The sequence below is a fragment of the Oncorhynchus masou genome, chromosome 12, assembly GCF_036934945.1.
Source record: "Oncorhynchus masou masou isolate Uvic2021 chromosome 12, UVic_Omas_1.1, whole genome shotgun sequence".
NCBI lineage: Eukaryota > Metazoa > Chordata > Actinopteri > Salmoniformes > Salmonidae > Oncorhynchus > Oncorhynchus masou.
The window spans coordinates 35707027-35726073 of NC_088223.1; the positions used below are offsets into that span (position 1 = coordinate 35707027).

General features: G+C 40.0%; 2 protein-coding genes and 1 long non-coding RNA gene across 4 annotated transcripts in view; 2 read left to right on the top strand and 1 right to left on the bottom strand.

The window, feature by feature from the left end:
- Nucleotides 1-3327, bottom strand: part of LOC135549938 (ectonucleotide pyrophosphatase/phosphodiesterase family member 2-like) — a 37394-nt gene extending 34067 nt beyond the window's left edge. For both annotated transcript variants that reach the window (XM_064980339.1, XM_064980338.1), the window contains exons 1-4: nucleotides 3048-3327; nucleotides 1509-1614; nucleotides 913-1068; nucleotides 232-357 (exon numbers count right to left, since the gene is read on the bottom strand). In XM_064980339.1, coding sequence (XP_064836411.1) covers nucleotides 232-357; nucleotides 913-1068; nucleotides 1509-1614; nucleotides 3048-3065 — 406 coding nt within the window. In that variant the 5' untranslated portion in view covers nucleotides 3066-3327. The remainder of the gene's footprint in view (nucleotides 1-231; nucleotides 358-912; nucleotides 1069-1508; nucleotides 1615-3047) is intronic.
- LOC135549939 (uncharacterized) lies at nucleotides 1609-6926 on the top strand. The gene is made up of 3 exons (XR_010457044.1): nucleotides 1609-1760; nucleotides 2136-2198; nucleotides 5889-6926. It is a non-coding gene; the product is annotated as an uncharacterized LOC135549939 (long non-coding RNA).
- A 7878-nt stretch (nucleotides 6927-14804) lies between these two features.
- Nucleotides 14805-17704, top strand: LOC135549940 (DEP domain-containing mTOR-interacting protein-like). The gene is made up of 5 exons (XM_064980341.1): nucleotides 14805-14938; nucleotides 15670-15798; nucleotides 15925-15995; nucleotides 16147-16251; nucleotides 16432-17704. The coding sequence occupies exons 1-5, from the start codon at nucleotides 14920-14922 to the stop codon at nucleotides 16558-16560; spliced, it is 453 nt and encodes a 150-aa protein (XP_064836413.1). The 5' UTR covers nucleotides 14805-14919; the 3' UTR covers nucleotides 16561-17704.
- The last annotated feature ends 1343 nt before the right edge of the window (nucleotides 17705-19047 follow it).

Sequence of the window (19047 nt, forward strand, 5' to 3'; positions counted from 1 at the left end):
ATGTGAAAGTTACTCACAGTTTGCACTTTTATCGGTTCATTGTAGAGCAAACAACATATGTGAAGCTAATGCACTTCTGTCCAAAGGAAGATGCAAGACAATAACCCAAAGCCCACATCCTATGTCACCTTCTAACCAACTGCCTTCCCATTTGGGTCTCAATATGGAATGAACTGACCTAAATTAACTTTCTTCAACAGCCTTTCAGACATCCCAAGTTTGAGTGTGTACCTTTGCAGAGGGCTTTGTAGTTGGTGCAGCAGTCTCCTTTCTTCAGACAATCTTCTGAGCAGTGGCATGCATGTTCATCATTCCTCATCTCCCCACAGCGATCTTCACTGCACTCAAAGCCACCCGCTGCACCAGGGAAGGGACATCAGAGTCTGTATTCAGCATCAACAACTAGCTACAACAGGACCAGTCATGACTCATGGACACAAATCAATCAGAAAGCAAATTCAATATCAGCAATTGTTTAATTTGGTTTAATTATTTTCAACAGTAGTGGATGGTTATAAGCTGTTCATATTGGGGATTGTAAACTTGGTGGTTCGAGCCCTGAATGCTGATTGGCTAAAAGCCATGGTACATCAGACCGTATACCATGGGTAAACATGTATTTTTACTGCTATAATGACGTTGGTAACCAGTTTATAATAGCATTAAGGCACCTCGGGTGTTTGTGGTATACGGCCAATATACCACGGCTAAGGGCTGTATACAGGCACTCCTTGTTGCGTGATGCTTAAGAACAGCCCTTAGCCATGGTATAATAGCAATAATGCACTTCGGGTGTTAGTGGTATACATCCATATAGCACAACCCCTCGGGTCTATTGTACAATTATACCATGGCACCACAGTAAGAGACACCGTAAGAAAAAATAGTTCAAAGACAAGCTGGTACACAAACCTGTTTTTAAACAGTGCTCATCGAAATCTGAGCAGCAGCTGTAGTAGGTTTTGCACAAGTTGTCACATCTGCAACCTGGCGGTAAAGCTTCTTCCAATTCGAAACATCTGCCCTTACATGATCCTGCTGAGCTAACCCACAGGGAGTCTGAGATAGCTGGGACAAGAGAACACCATTACACAATGCTAAAGAGACACGCCAACTCCAAGTGACTCTGACTCAACTTCCATGGACGTGTCCTCGTATGGATACCACATTCACTAGAAAATACGTCAGTGCATTGAAAATGTAGTCTGGTAAACACAGCTTGTGTGTTGCACATAATAAGCTATGGCATTATGACAAGACAAAGGCTAAAGGCGATCAAGCTGAAGAAAATGTAACGTCAATCTTAAATATTGGGTTACTACAGTTCCAGAAAAAAGGTGCAATATGGAAGAAAATGAACAGTGGTGATGCCAAAGAACAATTTCCATCTTTGAAGGGACAAAACAGTTATATTATTCTCTATTTTACTCTACTGTAATAAAAGCATTATTAGCCAATTGTGTGTCAGGGTAGGAAAGGCCAGATGTCAACACAGATGAATTTCTCACTTTTGGTTTGTGGCGGAGATCCTGCATCTTCTCCAGGTCGACTTGCTTGAAAGACATATGCCACACTAACACCGGATCCCGTAAGGAGTGCGAAGAGAACAACTAACTGAGAAGAAGAGATAGATGTCATCCTAAAGCTGTTCATACAACATCAGAATCAAGGAGTCAAGTCTAGACCATGAGGTATTCCACCTGATGAATTCAAACAGATCCAAAAATAATGTTCTACTAGTGCGAAAGTACCAGTTATAGGTAGGTACTGTGACAACTTAGATATTTGTATACTGGTCGATGTCAACTACATTCAAATACTCAAGCTGAGCATGATTTATCTTACACTGTAAAATGTAATCAATGGAATAGTCCCAAAAGTGCACATTTACAGCAAAATCAAGTGCACCTCAAATAGGCTAATAACTATTTGACCTACAGCCTATATTTGACTCTGGTCTAACCATAGCGCCATCATTTTGACAAATATTTTGTTACTAGAGTATGTACTGTATGTGTTGAGCTTGAAATATGATTCAAAAATCATTGAAGAGAGGAACATAATATTTGTTTAGCTTGAAATACTCCTTTAAATTCATCACAACAAGTGGTTGTCTTTTGTTATTCCATAAACAGCCCACGGATTGACGCAGTTTGAAGAGAGGTTTCTTTTTCTAATGGAGAACAGAAAATCTGAATGTACGTATAAAAACTTAATTATGATGGCAAAATATTTCCTACACAAATGTTGCTTTTTAAAAACTACCCCCATGTTCTTGTATTTTGAACGAGGTAATTTGATCCCTGTATAGACCACCAGGTGTATTTATTTAGATTATTATTTATTTTTTACTGGGCTATTGAAACAAATATTTTTATATGTGACATTTTCTGGTGGGGATAAATAAATAAGATGCTGATATTTAAGTAAATTAAGAGAATACTTAAATGAATGTGATTAATTATAGGCTAATCAATCTGAACAGACGATTCCTGTCACTCATTTGCGATAATATTGTTTCAAGTTCATCCGAACTGTTGCAGTTAAACTGATACATCTGACACAGGCCTGCCTATTCCGTTTCAGTTGAAACGTTCAAATAATAGCTGGCACCATTTAAAATGAATGAAGAACAATTCGTCACAGAACAGAATGGAGCCTTACAGTACATGACTGTTCAGAATATTAATCATTAGCCAATTAGCTTGTTTACTTGCCCGGGTAAACAAGTGCGTGTGCCACTATTTACAGACTGTAGCCTATCGACAATTAGGCGTAGCCTACCGACAATTAGGCTATTAATGAATTGTTTATTTTCGTTGAAGACAATATATTAATGAATAGGATGAATAATTACATACGTTTACTAATAGCCATCTTGCAAGATCTGGACGCCTGTCAATAAGATTCAAAGTACAATTTCTTCCCTACACCTATCAATATGTTGAAAGGACGCATTTAGCATTTTGTCAGGTTGTCCAAAAGAAATCCAAGAATTTCAAGACTACATTTCAGAATACAACAATTATGCAACAACTTTACCGTACCAATTTTCCCAGTAACATGTTCCAAATAGCGTATCCTCCTCTTTAGCATTCCCCAAAAGAGTCCAAAAATTGTGGGCAAAGTCCACCCCTGACCGTTCTGAATCGATGACCAGGGCACAGGGGTTCAGCGCTGTTGAATTGTCTTGCTCAATTTGCTTTTTGCTGCAAACCAAAGCGGATTAAGTAATGGTGACAGCTGCACTGTGGTACAATGGTGCTGCTGGCAGATGTTCTGTAAACCATAGTCAGCACTAAACTGTGGGTTCACTCGACTCGCGCAATGACAGAGGGAGAGAGAGCCGCTCAGAGAGAAGGGGGTGGGTTTTTATAAAAACAACTTTCTCTACTACAGTTTATGTTGAAATGACAGCTGTAAAATCATGTAGCTGCCAAATTTGAGAAAACACCACCCCAAGAGCTTGCTTGGAAAAGGCCTTGGGAGCATAGATGAAATTGCCATGGGGATGGGTGTCACCCCCCCCCCCCCTCAATATTCTGAAAAGGTCGACTGCCACCCCCCAATGATATATATCCTATATTATTTCTTGGGGGGGGGGGGGGGGTTGGAAGCCCCTTGGAGGTCAGAACAACCCAGATAATATAGGGACATGTCATTAGCAATGTCAACATGTATAGAATTGCGGGAAATTTGCTTTAACAGTTTTACGTTGGGCACGAACAAAAGAAATGGGGTGTGCCTTTGGTGGTTCATCGATGTGTGATTTTGGTCATGTGTGCCACGACCAACGTAGCTAGTTTGTTAACTAAGCTAGCCACTTGTAGCTAGCCAGTAACTCCTCCAGTATGTCTTGATGTCATTTCACAGGATTTGTTTTTGGACGGAAGCTGTAGAGATAGGTAAGTAATGGCACTTCTGTTGCCAAATGTCTTATTCATTAATTTATTTAGATTTTTAAGCATTAAATTACCTGGTATGGTGGTGCATTGATCAGTTATACAGTTTAAAGCGGTTATTTTTGCGTTTTTGCCAACCTTTAAAGTAACTGTCCAGTGTTTGCAGATTTCTATGAAATATGACCTATAATTAATTACAGCAGCTTTTCTGTGTTGGAATGGTGTGGGCGTACCCCAACAACAGAATGGTTTGAGTGTATACCGGTCATACAAAATATTCCTGCGAGTAGAACGGTGATTGGCCAGATCATCCTCTAGTAAGGAAATAGCAAGCATTTTTTAACAGCATGTTTGAGATACAAGTTTGAGGTGGGTTTTTTAAAGATTTTTTTTTCCTATTTATGCTGCAGCCACAAATAGGATGAGTCAACAACTATACTTGGGTATGAGTTAAAGGAATATTAACTTCTACTTCTTCTTTTCACTGGACAGTTACTTTAAAACTGCAACATTTCCCCTCATCCTCTTGGCAACATGGGAAGAATAGGATGAGATGAGCTATAAAACAGAAGATTTTAATTCCTGCCCCAGAATTTGCTTTAAAACTGCAAACTTGTCTCTCAGATTCATGACACAATGTGTAGGATGAGTCAACAACATTACTTGGGTATGAGTTAAAAGAATATTAACTTCTAAAAGTGAGATTTTCACTGGACAGTTACTTTAAAACTGCAACATTTCCCCTCATCCTCTTGGCAACACGGGAAGAATAGCATGAGATGAGCTATTAAACAGAAGATTTTAATCCCTGCCCCAGAATTTGCTTTAAAACTGCAAAATTGTCTCTCAGATTCATGACACAATGTGTAGAATAGCATTATTAAACTGCCCCATGGCAAGATGTGTTGAAATGCAGGAGGTAAGTTGTTTTCATGATGGGGGGGCCTTTCACTTATCCTTCCACTTATACTGCGTTTTCAAAATACCCCTCCATATACCCCTCAAAATATCTACACCCTTGCATGGGAGGTGAACGCACAGTGATTCAGATAACAGCTAGGCCTCTACTATATGTCAGATATGGCAGGTGTCCCCTTGTCGACCTCTACTTGTGGTGCTTGGGATTTGACTTGAAATTGACACCTTATTGAAATATGTTTTGAAAATGCATGGAGAAGAACTTCACTTGCCCTTTGTAATTGCCTGTGTGATGTTGACAGGATAACATGTACCTTTTTAGGTATGAGGCCCTGATTTCATTTACTACAACAAATACTCCCCATTCTGTATAGTTTACCGATCATTCTGTTCTGTTTACTGAGTCAAAGGGGGATGTCACAATGCAAAGGGAACAGTTACTCAATGCTCCTCTCAAGGCTGTCCCAGAAGTATAGAGGGTTCAACCCGCCCACAGGGGCATCTTTCAGTGCATGTTGATATACAGTACAGTACACAATGTTATATTCCATTCATTTCGCAGGGGCTCTGATTCACAGAATTATAAAGACGGCAATGTTACCAATACTCTGAAATCTGTATTTTTATGGCAGTCAAGCTCTTTACAGGAGCCTCTCTGTCACTGCTTTACTGTTTTGAAACTAATCAGGACAACCTTTGCTTGAGGGCATCCACTCCCTAAAATGTACACTGATGTTATGAAATATTTATGAATCAATGTTTTTTTATTCAGCCATTGGAGGCTTAGGGAGTCATGGGTAGCTGTTGAATGACACAGCATTAAGACTTAAAGCTTGTCCTGTCTAATTAAGCTATTAGGCCTCTGGAGCATTATCTGGCATGGCCATGGAACAATTTGATTGGACCGTGAACCTCTGCTAGATGGAGCTATGCTTACCTCTCTGATCCTACAGGAAGTTGGATTGGATAGGGTTTCAACTTCCATGTCACCTGGGAACCAGATTAATTAAACATTTTCTTTCTCTTTCTCTCTCTCTCTCTCTCTCTCTCTCTCTCTCTCTGAAAAAGGGCTTCATTCAACTTCCGACACGGACTAAAATGACAGACTGTCTTGGATTGGACACAGTCTCGTTCCCCCTCAGGCTCTGGTTGGCTAACTTTACTATAAGGACACTTATTGGATATGGTTTCTAACAACTCTATCTTGCAATTTTTGACCAGAGAATCCTGCATGTAAGAGCCCTGTTTATTTTTTCTAACTCCAGATACACACCACAAGTTGAAATGGTTAAAGAAAATACATTAGACAAAGAAGAACAATGTGAATTTGTGAGTTTATCACTGCTCCACATGCAGTATTGCTCAAGACCCACCCTGCTTCAGTCTTTGTACAGTCAAAAGTGTCACCCACTATGACAGACCTAAAAGAAAACATTGTTGCTACTCTAGATTAATTGAACATATTAAGAATTGCCCAGGAATAAATTTGACAGTAATATGGTAGGTCAAGAGTATACTCAAATAAGCTTGTGCTGACATTGCTCTCAAACAATGTGAAAGAGCCCACCACTGCACTTTGGACAAAGTTTGTAAATATTTGCCCTACCACACACACACACACACAGTGTTCACCTGTAACAACGTAAAGATTACTTGTCAGCCTATGAGGGATTTCTCTGATCTTTATTAGCCAGTGTACCTTATTGATGCCATTGGGTTTCTTTCTGCAATGATGGTGTCTGTCAGCTAATCCCAGCAAAGGTCAACCAGACAGTTCAGTTAGGTCCAAATGCCTCAGTTAAAGTGAATGGAAAATATATGATTTTATTTGGTGCTTATCCATCTATTTTCTGGGGGGAATGTAGCTGGATCTACGCAAACATTGGAATCATAATAAGACTACTTTTGAGGTCTGCAAACGTTATGATTTCGAAGTGGACTGTCCCTTTAAAGACAGCATTGTATATTTGTGAATGTTACCCTTTTCTTGGAATATGTATTCCATGTAATGTTTACAGGAGACTAATCATATAAAAGAACCAAATGTTGCTTGACTGCTAGCTTCCCGCCAGCTTCTAGATTTGGGTCTGCGGGGAAAGACTGAGATGTTTCGCCTAGTACAAGTGGCAGAACCACGGTGGACAAGTCGGTAGCAGACAAATCAACATCGCCTCCCTTCTTAAAGCCTCGGCCAAGTCTAAGAGCCAAATGAACCTCTCCTTTTTCCAAAATCCAAAAGATGGCAGCCAGGTGTAGGTACACTCATACAAAATTGTGATTCGTCCAAAGAAACAGTGACACAAAATCCAGAGCACCAGTAGAATTGTTCCTCATAATACTAATATCACATAGCCTATGGACAGATGTAATATTTGACTGTTTTACCATATTCATGTTGTTTATTGCTCAGTGTGTAGTGGCGAGTTGCGTAGAATTTTGACCACACAGCCCACTAATATAAGACCATTGACCTACAGTTGAAGTCGGAAGTTTACATACACTTAGGTTGGAGTCATTAAAACTCGTTTTTCAACCACTCCGCAAATTTCTTGTTAACAAACCATAGTTTTGGCAAGTCGGTTAGGACATCTACTTTATGCATGACACAAGTAATTTTTTCCAACAATTGTTTACAGATCAATTATTTCACTTATAATTCACTGTATCACAATTCCAGTGGGTCAGAAGTTTACATACACTAAGTTGATTGTGCCTTTAAACAGCTTGGAGAATTCCCGAAAATTATGTCATGGCTATAGAAGCTTTTGATAGGCTAATTGAGTAATTTGAGTCAATTGGAGGTGTACCTGTGGATGTATTTCAAGGCCTACCTTCAAAATCAGTGCCTCTTTGCTTGACATCATGGGAAAATCAAAAGAAATCAGCCAAGACCTCAGAAAAAACTTTGTAGACCTCCACCATTCTGGTTCATCCTTGGGAGCAATTTCCAAACGTCTGAATGTACCACGCTCATCTGTACAAACAATAGTATGCAAGTATGAAGACCATGGGACCACACAGCCGTCATACTGCTCAGGAAGGAAGTGCGTTCTGTCTCCTAGAGATGAATGTACGCTGGTGCAAAAAATGCAAATCAATCTCAGAACAACAGCAAAGGACCTTGTGAAGATGCTGGAGGAAACAGGTACAAAAGTATCTATATCCACAGTAAAAAAAGTCCCTTATCGACATAACCTGAAAGGCAAGGAAGAAGCCACTGCTCCAAAACTGCCATAAAAAAGCCAGACTACGGTTTGCAACTGCACATGGGGACAGAGATCGTATTTTTTGGAGAAATGTCCTCTGGTCTGATGAAAGAAAAATATAAGTATCAGTCTCATCAATATATCAGTTTGTCTCTGTGGATGGTTTGTCCTCTGACAAATCAACTGTAAATTTCGGTGTTCCTCAAGGTTACGATTTGGGACCACTATTGTTTCACTATATATTTTACCTCTTGGTGATGTCATTCGGAAACATAATGTTAACTTTCACTGCTATGCAGATGACACACAGCTGTACATTTCGATGAAACATGGTGAAGCCCCAAAATGGCCCTTCCTGGGAGCCTGTGTTTCACACATAAGGCTGCAAATTTTCAACTTTTAAATTCAGACAAAACAGAGATGCTTGTTCTAGGTCCCAAGAAACAAACAGATCCTCTGTTGAATCTGACAACTAATCTTGATGGATGTACAGTCGTCTCAAATAAAACTGTGAAGGACCTTGGCATTACTCTGGACCCTGATCTCTCTTTTGACGAACATATTAAGACTGTTTCAATGATAGCTTTTCTCCATCTACGTAACATTGCAAAAATCTGAAATTTTCTGTCCAAAGATAATGCAGAAAAATTAATCCATGCTTTTGTCACTTCTAGGTTAGACTACTGGAATGCTCTACTTTCCGGCTACCTGGATAAAGCACTCAATAAACCAGTTAGTGCTAAACACGGCTGCTTTGGCAAAGTGGGTGGGGTTATATCCTGCCTGTTTGTCCCTGTCCGGGGGTATCGTCGGATGGGGCCACAGTGTCTCCCGACCACTTCTGTCTCAGCATCCAGTATTTATGCTGCAGTAGTTTGTGTCGGGGTGTCACGCCCTGACCTTAGAGAGCCGTTTTATTTCTCTATTTGGTTAGGTCAGGGTGTGATGTGGGGTGGGCATTCTATGTTTTCTGTTTCTATGTTTTGGCCGGGTATGGTTCTCAAATCAGGGACAGCTGTCAATCGTTGTCTCTGATTGCGAATCATACTTAGGCAGCCTGTTTTTCCACTTTAGTTGTGGGTAGTTATCTTTGTTAGTGGTCTGTATAGCCCTAGGAAGCTGCACGTTCGTTTGTGGGGTTGCTTGTTTTGTTGGCGACATTCTAAATAAAGGAAAATGTACGCTCACCATGCTGCACCTTGGTCCGGTCATTTCCCTGGCGACGTTCGTGACACGGGGGGCTAGGGTCAGTCTGTTATATCTGGAGTATTTCTCCTGTCTTATCTGGTGTCCTGTGTGAATTTAAGTATGCTCTCTCTAATTCTCTCTTTCCCTCATTATTTCTTTCTCTCTCTCGGAGCCCCCCAGTCCACCTGGCCATACTGCTGCTCCAGTTTCAACTGTTCTGCCTGCGGCTAATGAATCCTGACCTGGTCATCAACGTGCTACATGTCCCAGTCCTGCTGTTTTCAACTTTCTAAAGACAACTGGAGTGGTAGAGAGACTCTGAATGATCGGCTATAAAAATCCAGCTGACATTTACTCATGAGGTGCTGACCTGTTGCACCCTCGACATCCACTGTGATTATTATTATTTGACCCTGCTGTTCATCTATGAATGTTTGAACATCTTGGTCATGTACTGTTATAATCTCCACCCGGCACAGCCAGAAGACTGGCCACCCCTCATAGCCTGGTTCCTCTCTAGGTTTCTTCCTAGGTTCTGGCCTTTCTAGGGAGTTTTTCCTAGCCACCGTGCTTCTACACCTTCATTGCTTGCTGTTTGGGGTTTTAGGCTGGGTTTCTGTACAGCACTTTGAGATATTGTAACGGTTTTCTTCCTCTGAAGGAGAGGAGGACCAAAATGCAGCGTGGTTACTGTTAAACATCTTTAATAAAGACGATAACCGAGAACACTACAAAAATACAAAACAATAAATGTGAAAACCGAAACAGTCCTGTGTGGTGAAACAAACACAGACACGGAAACAATCACCCACAAAACAACAGTGAAACCCAGGCTACCTAAGTATGATTCTCAATCAGAGACAACTAACGACACCTGCCTCTGATTGAGAACCGAGGCCAAACACAGAAAAACAACCTAGACACACAAAACATAGAATGCCCACCCAACTCACGTCCTGACCAACTAAAACAAACAATTAACACAATAACTAGGGTCAGAACATGACAGATATCAGCTGATGTAAGAAGGGCTTTATAAATACATTTGATTTCAAACTGTTTGGCCGTAATGACCATCGTTATGTATGGAGGAAAAAGGGGGAGGCTTGCAAGCCGAAGAACACCATCCCAACCGTGACGCACGGGCAGAACTGAAAAAGTGTGCGTGAGCAAGGAGGCCTACAAACCTGACTCAGTTACACCAGCTCTGTCATGAGGAATGGGCCAAAATTCACCCAATGTCACGGACGTCTTAAGAAGCGGACCAAAATGCAGCGTGGTATGTGTTCATGATGATATTTTAATTAAAGAAAGCACTGAACACAAACCAATAAACACAAACCCCGGCACTATATACCAAAATGTGCTAACACAAGCAACTAACATAGACAATCACCCACAACCCACAATGACAAAACAGGCTACCTAAATGTGGTTCTCAATCAGAGACAACAACTAACACCTGCCTCTGATTGAGAACCATATCAGGCCAAACACAGAAACAGACAAGCTAGACATACAACATAGAATGCCCACTCAGATCACACCCTGACCAAACAAAACATAGAAACATACAAAGCAAACTATGGTCAGGGTGTGACACCCAACGTATTGTGGGATGCTTGTGGAAGGCTTCCCGAAACATTTGACCCAAGTTAAACAATTTAAAGGCAATGCTACTAAATTCTAATTAAGTGTATGTAAACTTCTGACCCACTGGGAATGTGATGAAAGAAATAAAAGCTGAAATAAATTATTCTCTGTACTATTATTTTGACATTTCACATTCTTAAGATAAAGTGGTGATCCTAATTGACCTAAGACAGGGACTTTATACTAGGATTAAATGTCAGGAATTGTGAAAAACTGAGTTTAAATGTATTTGGCTAAGGTGTATGTAAACTTCTGACTTCAACTGTATCATCAATTTTTAAGTAAAAAAAATGTAGGAACTGCAAATTGCCGTTTTAAACAAATTTGCACTTTGGTGCTGTAGCGTCGACAGCTTGATTAAAAATAGGTATGTTTGAAAATAATTTACCAAGTCTAAATCTGACATTGATTTGAATTTAAAGAAAAATGCAGTATGATTTACTACCATCTGCATTGGGACTCTTGAAATCCTCATGCTGAAACATACTGTCTCTGCTGGTGAATAGTGGTACTGTCGTAATTTCTACTTCTGTGTAACCTACGGTCATATGCTCTTTGTTACAGCACTGTTGCTGTACGACTACAAATATAAGTCTGGCTGGATCAGGACTGCTTGTTATTTAACTTGTCCATTGTTAGAAACAAATGTAGATGTCCTCAATAATCATGATCAACAAAATGGTTGTGGTTTGGTAGTCCGTCTATGGCCAGTAGATGGCAATGCTATCTATAATACATTAATACGTGTCCATTTTAGTAATTTAGCAGAAACTTATCCAGAGGAACTTACAGTAGTGTGTGCATACATTTTTTTACTGGTCCCCCATGGGAATCAAACCCACAACCCTGGCATTGCAAGTACCATGCTCTACCAAGTGAGCCTCATGGGTCTAATACAAAAAGCACCATAACAGTGGTCACCAACCCTGGTATTGTTAACACTTTTGCTCAAGCCCTGCACTGCAACACTACATCCAGCTGACCAACCATTGTCTCTTGGAAAGTGTCTCATTCCTTCAACCATCTGTCAACTGACTTTAAATGGCAAATGTTAAAAAAGGACTGAAATGACACTGTGTGCCTGCTATTGCTATCATGTGGGCCTATAGCAAGGGGACTCTTTTACACATGATACAAAGTAAGGACAAATTAAACTACATTTGTGGTTCAAATGTATTACACGTGCTGATAAACAGTAAGTCGTGGTAATACTATCGTGTTGACTGTACTGTCATCTTGCAATTCTCTAAACTTAGCTTATCGTCTATATTTTTGTCACTGTTCAGTGCAGGCTTTTATGGTCATCTTGACATGCGGAGACATGTCTTGAAGGACGTTAGTCCACATACAGTATAGTACATACTTTACAGCTTACTGCACTTTATATAACAGTGGCCTTATGTGACTCACACACTACCTTTTCTGGAATTCCGGAGGCATCTACAGTATCTTTGAGCAGAGCCTAACTGTTAGTATTAGTAGTATAATATCCAGGAATATTCTGTTATTTTATTTGTAAACATATGGGAAAGAGCTTTGCACTACATGTGGGTTTTATTGAATTGAGCCCTAAGTCTACAGATGTAGGAGCTTCATTTGTGCTAGTTTGTTACAGAAGGAAAATAATCCTGCAGCAACAAGAAATGTCAATCATTATGTGGATTATAATTCATGGACAGGTTTTTTGTAGGGGTGGATGCCTTTTTCATTAGGACAAATCAAGTCTGACATTTTAAAGTGGAAATTGCAAACTTTAGAAGCTTTTTGAAACCTTGAAAAGCCTACACGTTTGCATTTCCTGCTGAGGCAACAGACTAGTGATCAAATGAAGATTGTACATCTGTATGTAAGATAAGGCCTATATAAAGTTATTGAGCTGTATGTTTTCTAAATACCAGAGGCAGTGTGTCACCCATATCAGACTTTATCAGCCTATTGATCATGACTCACCTCTATACAGTGGGGTCCCTCAATGTGAGCAAGACAAAGGAGCTGATTGTGTTCTATAGGAAAGGAGGGCCGTCCAGGCCCCCATTAACATTGACGGTGCTGAAGTGGAGCTGATTGAGAGTTTCAAGTTCCTTGATGTCCACATCACCAACGAACTATCATGGTCCAAACACACCAAGACAGTTGTGAAGAGGGCACGACAACACCTTTTCCCCTTCGGAAGGCTGAGAATATTTGGTATGGGTCCCCAGATCCTCAAAAAGTTCTACAGTTGTACCATCAAGAGCAGGCCTGGGCAATTCCAGTCATTGGGGGCTTGATTGGTGTCATACTTTTCCTCCATCCCTAGCAAACACATCTGCTTTAAACTAATAGAATTTTTAACTGAAGATCATGGTTAGTTGATTATTAGAATCAGGTGTGTTAGCTGGGGCTGGGGCAAAAGTGTGACACCAATTAGGCCCCCGAGGATTGGAGTTGCCCAGGCCTGATCAAGAGCATCCTGACCGGTTGCATCACCGCCTGGTATGGCAACTGCTCGGCATCTGACCGTAAAGCGCTACAGAGGGTAGTGCGTACGACCCAGTACATCACTGGGGCCAAGCTTCCTGACATCCAGGACCTAAATACTAGGCGATGTCAGAGGAAGGCCAAAAGAATTTTCAAAGACTCCAGTCACCCAAGTCATAGACTGTTCTCTCTGCTACCGCACGGCAAGTGGTACCGGAGTGCCAAATCTAAGACCAAAAGGGCTCCTTAACAGCTACTACCCCCAAACCATAAGACTGCTGAACAATTAATCAAATGACCTCCTTTGTTTATCACTGTTGTTACTCAATGTTTATTATCTATGCATAGTCACTTTACAGATTAACCTGTACCCACGCACATTTACTTGGTATATAGCCTCGTTATTTTGATGTCATTTTATTGTATTACTTTTTGATTTGATATTTAAAAAAAAATTTTGGGGTTAATTTAATAAATATTTTCTTAACTCTATTTCTTGAACTGCATTGTTGGTTAAGGGCTAGTAAGTAAGCATGTTGTATTCGGCGCATGTGACAAATTACATTTGATTTGATGTATGTCTCTACCTTTTAGCAATGTGAGAGGAAAGAGACATTGCTATTGCAGAATAGAGGTCATTAATGTTATACTACAGATTATGGTGCACTCAGTGTTGGTGTGTGGTCAATGATCATCTTGGTTTGATGATCATCTTGGTTTGTCATTGAATTATACAACAAACTTTCTCTTGGATATAGTTCACATAATCTAGGACAGTGATAGTAAACTATACAGCAAAATCACTGTATCATATTGTTTTAAAAGGGGTTGAACGGGTTCATTGACCTCAATGACACCCAGCAAACTCATGGACACTTTTGTTTCTAGAAACAAGTATGTTTGATCCTATTATGGTCTATTTGCTACTGCTCTTAAATTTCTGATAGCTTCTTTGTTTTCAAATGACCAATGCTATTATATAGGCCTGTTATATAATTGGGTAAATACGTTGAATATTGTATTTGTAGAAGCAAATACCTCATGCTGACAACAGCTAGGAATGTTCTTGATTTATCTCACAGAATGCCATTATCACTAGGCCATTATCAGCAGTTTGTTTGTCTATATGTCATTGTGGATGTTGTTGTTGTTGATAATGTTGAACCTTCCTGCTGTCCACGTCTCTCATCCATATACCATGACAGAGAATGTGTGTGTATGTGTGTGTTTATGTGTGCGTATGTGTAACAGAGAATGTCCAGTCATTCCACTCCATCTTGCCTGACCACAGTGACCAGTGGAAAACTCCACTGTGTCTGTCCCTACCTCCATTAGAGCATTAGTGATCCCAATGCCTTTCTCAGCTCTTATCTCCTACCCTGGGATAGCCTGGCAACAAGGCATCCCTCAACTCCTCCCTCCCTCTCCCTCCCTCCCAGCAAGCCTAGACTGTTTACTCTTTCTGGGGGTTAACATTTAACATTTACACCGGAGCACCATAGCTGACTGCAGCATCAGAAATATTAGACAGCAACTTCCCAAGTTACTAGGCACTTTGGCTGGCAAACCTTTGAAGTGAATTTAATTGTATTATGGGACCTCGGACAGCTGGTAAGGGCTACTTTTATTATTTGAGGCAAATATGTGAAAAGTGTTGATTTTAGGGATATTGAAATTGTCCACAAGTAAATGTGGAACTGTTTTCACTTGTACTTGGGCTCCACTAAGTATTTTTAAATGATCACATTTATTTGTTCTTTTGGAGAGATTGAGAACAATTTTATTGATGACAAATGATAGATCAGTCCAATTATATTAAACTATAAATTAGAAGAGCTACAGAACATAGATGAAAGCATTATTGCATTGAGTTTGACGGGGGGTGAATTCTACCTTTATTTTATGTGCCATCATAATGGTATGCTGGTGATTGTTATGTAGCTAAGTACAGTATCCATAGCTACATGGATAGGCTGGTACATAAATATTAGTTTGTCAGGAAGTGGTATTGTGATATCAATCAGGTCAGGGAGTGTTGATACAGCACATTGTGTTGCTATATTTGATTAACAGCAGACGCTTAGTTCTTTCAAAACACTCAGATATGAAATGGGTGGCAGGGGGGAGGGGTGTGTGGTGTGTGTTTGATGTGTTCTACTGTAGATACTACAGCAAAGTAAACAGTTCTGAATGTGTGTATGAAATTTCAGAATGAATAACATGGCTTCCTTTCGTTATTAGTGTTTTTTCCTCTCAGTACACTTTGTCAATCACTCTCAATTATACAACATGTATATGTTCTCTCTGTGCGATATCTCTATATATTCTTCTTCTCCTCTCAGTCACTCCATCCAAGGAAAGAAAGATGGTGTCTGGGGCGCATGATAACAGTCTTAGTAGTGGCAACAGTGGGTATTATAACAGAAGCCCTCTCACCCCTACCTCACCTGTGCTGTCAAACCCCAAATCAGGTAAGAGTCTCTTTGGTCTTCATCTAAAGCTCTATCACGTCCTATCTACTGTACAGATTCAATATAAACACCACTGTTCATGATTACACTGAGAACCTGCTAATTAAGTGTTTGTTCCATTGACAGTGCTGAAGAGACAAGTGAGTCCAGAGGAGCTGCAGAGACCAGGAGGCCCATACATAAAGAGGACATTTACAGTACGTTACCACGGTGTTATCTCTTATTCATGCCAAAAGCATGAAACTCAACCAAATATCATTCAAATCCATAACCTTTTTCATGAGTACATTATATTTGTGATTTTACTGACTATTTTCTTTTTAAGTAATCTGATCAATCTATCTCCAGATTGTGGGTGATGCGGTGGGCTGGGGATTTGTGGTCAGGGGGAGTAGGCCATGTCACATCCAGGCAGTGGACCCCAGTGGGCCTGCAGCAGCAGTAGGAGTGAAGGTGAGTACCATGGCATTGTGGGACATGTAGTGTAAAGAGCAGCTCCAGTGCCTCCAGGTTGATAACTTTGTCAAATCAATATTGTTAGATGGGTACGCAATAAACGTCTTCCTCTGCTATATGCAGCTCTCATAAATTATATTCAGTACGTACAATATTTGACCAAAGTCTGTTTTCCAGGTGCGCCAGTTTGTGGTCTCTGTCAATGGTCTGAACGTCCTGTCTCTGGACTACAAGATGGTCAGAAACCTCATCCTCACTGGAAAACGAACCGTGGTCATGGAGATTATGGAGGAGTCTGATTGTTGAGGATGAGGTTGTATTGTATTTGGTTACAGTCAACTTAAGGTCTCAGTCACCCATTGGCTCTTGGAGGCGGAAAGCGTAGAGTAAGAATGTGGACTGTATTGGCCCAAATAAATCCATAGAAACCTTATGACCTTGATATGGAGCCATATGGACTTAGCTACATCATCGACCTGGGACGAGGGTCACAGAAACAGCGACCCCACAGAAACCTGATGGGCCCCATGAAGACGTGTGTTTACATCACCAGTCCAAGACTGACCAGTGTTCCGTGGTTAACATGGTTCCAGCTTGTGCTTTTGTTCTCTTGAGGCGGTTTAGACTTTTGACCTGTTCGCCTACTCATTGCCATCCCCCTGCTGTTTGCTTTTCCATCCACTCCCTCCTATGCTCCAATAGAGGGTTTCTTCCTAGAAAGACTAGTATTTAGGGTGTTGTTGATAAGTCAGGTTGCACATATTGTAAACAACTCCATGCTTTCGGACATGGCAGAGGTGTTTTTAAATATAAGTTGTTTTGTTGAATAAGCTTGGCATTTTGCTTTGAGTATGTTTGGCATTGAATTCTTAAGTTTGGTAGCAGGAGCAATTTAAACATTCTACTTATATTGGCCTGGAAATAGCACAATACTGTCAAACTGCAGACCACATACTGCTTAGCTGCATAAAAAGGCTTGAATGTCATCTCGGTTTCTCAAATCAAATTAAAACAAATCTGATTCCATTGCAATGTTTTTAGAAACCCACAATACTGACAAAAGTTCAAATAATCCGTCAGTAGTAGCCTATCACTATGTTAATCCTTTTTTATTTTTTAAACAACAAAGGAATGTATTATGTCAAAGTGAAATAGATAGGTTATAGCAGTGATATTGTGCATTTTGTAGAATACTTCAAGTGTAATGCATGATCACATGGTCCAACATTAAGGTATGAAGGACCAAAAGCACTAAAGGATGTGTACTTGTATATAGCCATAGACTGTAGCCTGACCCTATACATTTGCTATGATCAACTGATCTTTAGAGGGTATTAGTGCAGGCAGGCCAGCAAGGAGTATCTACATTTGTTTTAGTGTCTGATCAGTGTGTAAATATTTCAATTAGCCAATGAATTAATAAAATAAAGTAATTCAATTCAAAATATTAGCAAATGTGTATTTCAATGTATCAGTGTTTATGATATGATTAATCAAAAAAAAGAAGGAATCACATCAAATGAAGCAAATTATTTTAGCAACGTCAAGATTATGGCTAGAATTTTTACTCTGCTTCAATCTAATGGCAATAAAGTAACAGCATGTATTGAACCATGACAGGTACTTTAAACTGCAATAAAATAAGAAATTACCTTGAAGATCAAGATTGACAGGATCACATTGGCATTCGTAGATTAAGTGGACATAATATCTGGTCAAGGAGAGCATGGTGCTATAATATCGTAGATTACATAATGAACTATAGTTTAAGTAGACATAATATCTGGTCAAGGAGAACATGGTGCTATAATATCGTAGATTACATAATGAACTATAGTATAAGGAACAACATTCAACAACGTGAACAGAGCCATAGATTATACATAATTCTGACCACCAGGTGGCAGTATGTACCACATATACAACTCATATTCGCAAATTGGATCTCATTGAATGAATATCCAAATCTCTTGAACAGGCTTTTTCAGTACTTTAATATGTTTTTTTGTTTTGTCATCATGTTTGTTTGATGTCACATCTGCCACAATAATATTACAATCAATCGATCACATTTATTTATAAAGCCCTTTTTACATCAGTTTATGTCACAAAGAGCTTATACAGAAACCCAGCTAAAACCCAAAAGAGTAAACAATGCAGATGTAGAAGCAAGGTGGCTAGAAAAAAACTCTCTATAAAGGCAGGAACCTAGGAAGAAACCTAGACGGGAACCAGCTTCTGATGGGTGAGGGGTGGCCAGTCCTCTTCTGGCTGTGCCCAGTGGAGATTATAAGAGTACATGACCAATAACAAACTACAAGCTATTTCCCTGCATTATAGATTGTTTCCCCGCATTATTATTAGGGCTGCTATCACTACAGAGTAATAGAGGGATACAAACATATCCAGCTTCGCGCCAGTTAGTGTAGGAAATGTTGGTTAAGATATCTCTCTTGAGGGCATTACAGGGGTTAAGGGCTCAAAGGTTTAAGTGCAGTAGCATAGAATGCTCTTTAGATGGGTCAGGGCATGTGTCAAGGGCAGAAATAGTGAGCTATTTCAAACTCCATCTAGTGGGGGGGATTATTATAAATATTATTCTTTATCACCTCTGTTATAACCATGACCTTGCTGTCATGGCTATACCTAAAACATGGCGTTCCTAACTACCTCTCTGTGCTTATAGAGAAACATTTGACATTGGGCCAACTGGGAAAGGTGCGTAGCCTAAGACTGCATGGGGTTACCCATGCTAACTGTACTGCATTCAGTCATCCTTAAGTCAATGATGTG

What these genes read in the sequence shown, in the direction of transcription:
- LOC135549940 (XM_064980341.1), top strand. An exon ending in GCTGTCAAACCCCAAATCAG is followed by an intron (nt 15,799 to 15,924) that starts GTAAGAGTCTCT and finishes TTCCATTGACAG; the next exon opens with TGCTGAAGAGACAAGTGAGT. An exon ending in CAGCAGCAGTAGGAGTGAAG is followed by an intron (nt 16,252 to 16,431) that starts GTGAGTACCATG and finishes TCTGTTTTCCAG; the next exon opens with GTGCGCCAGTTTGTGGTCTC.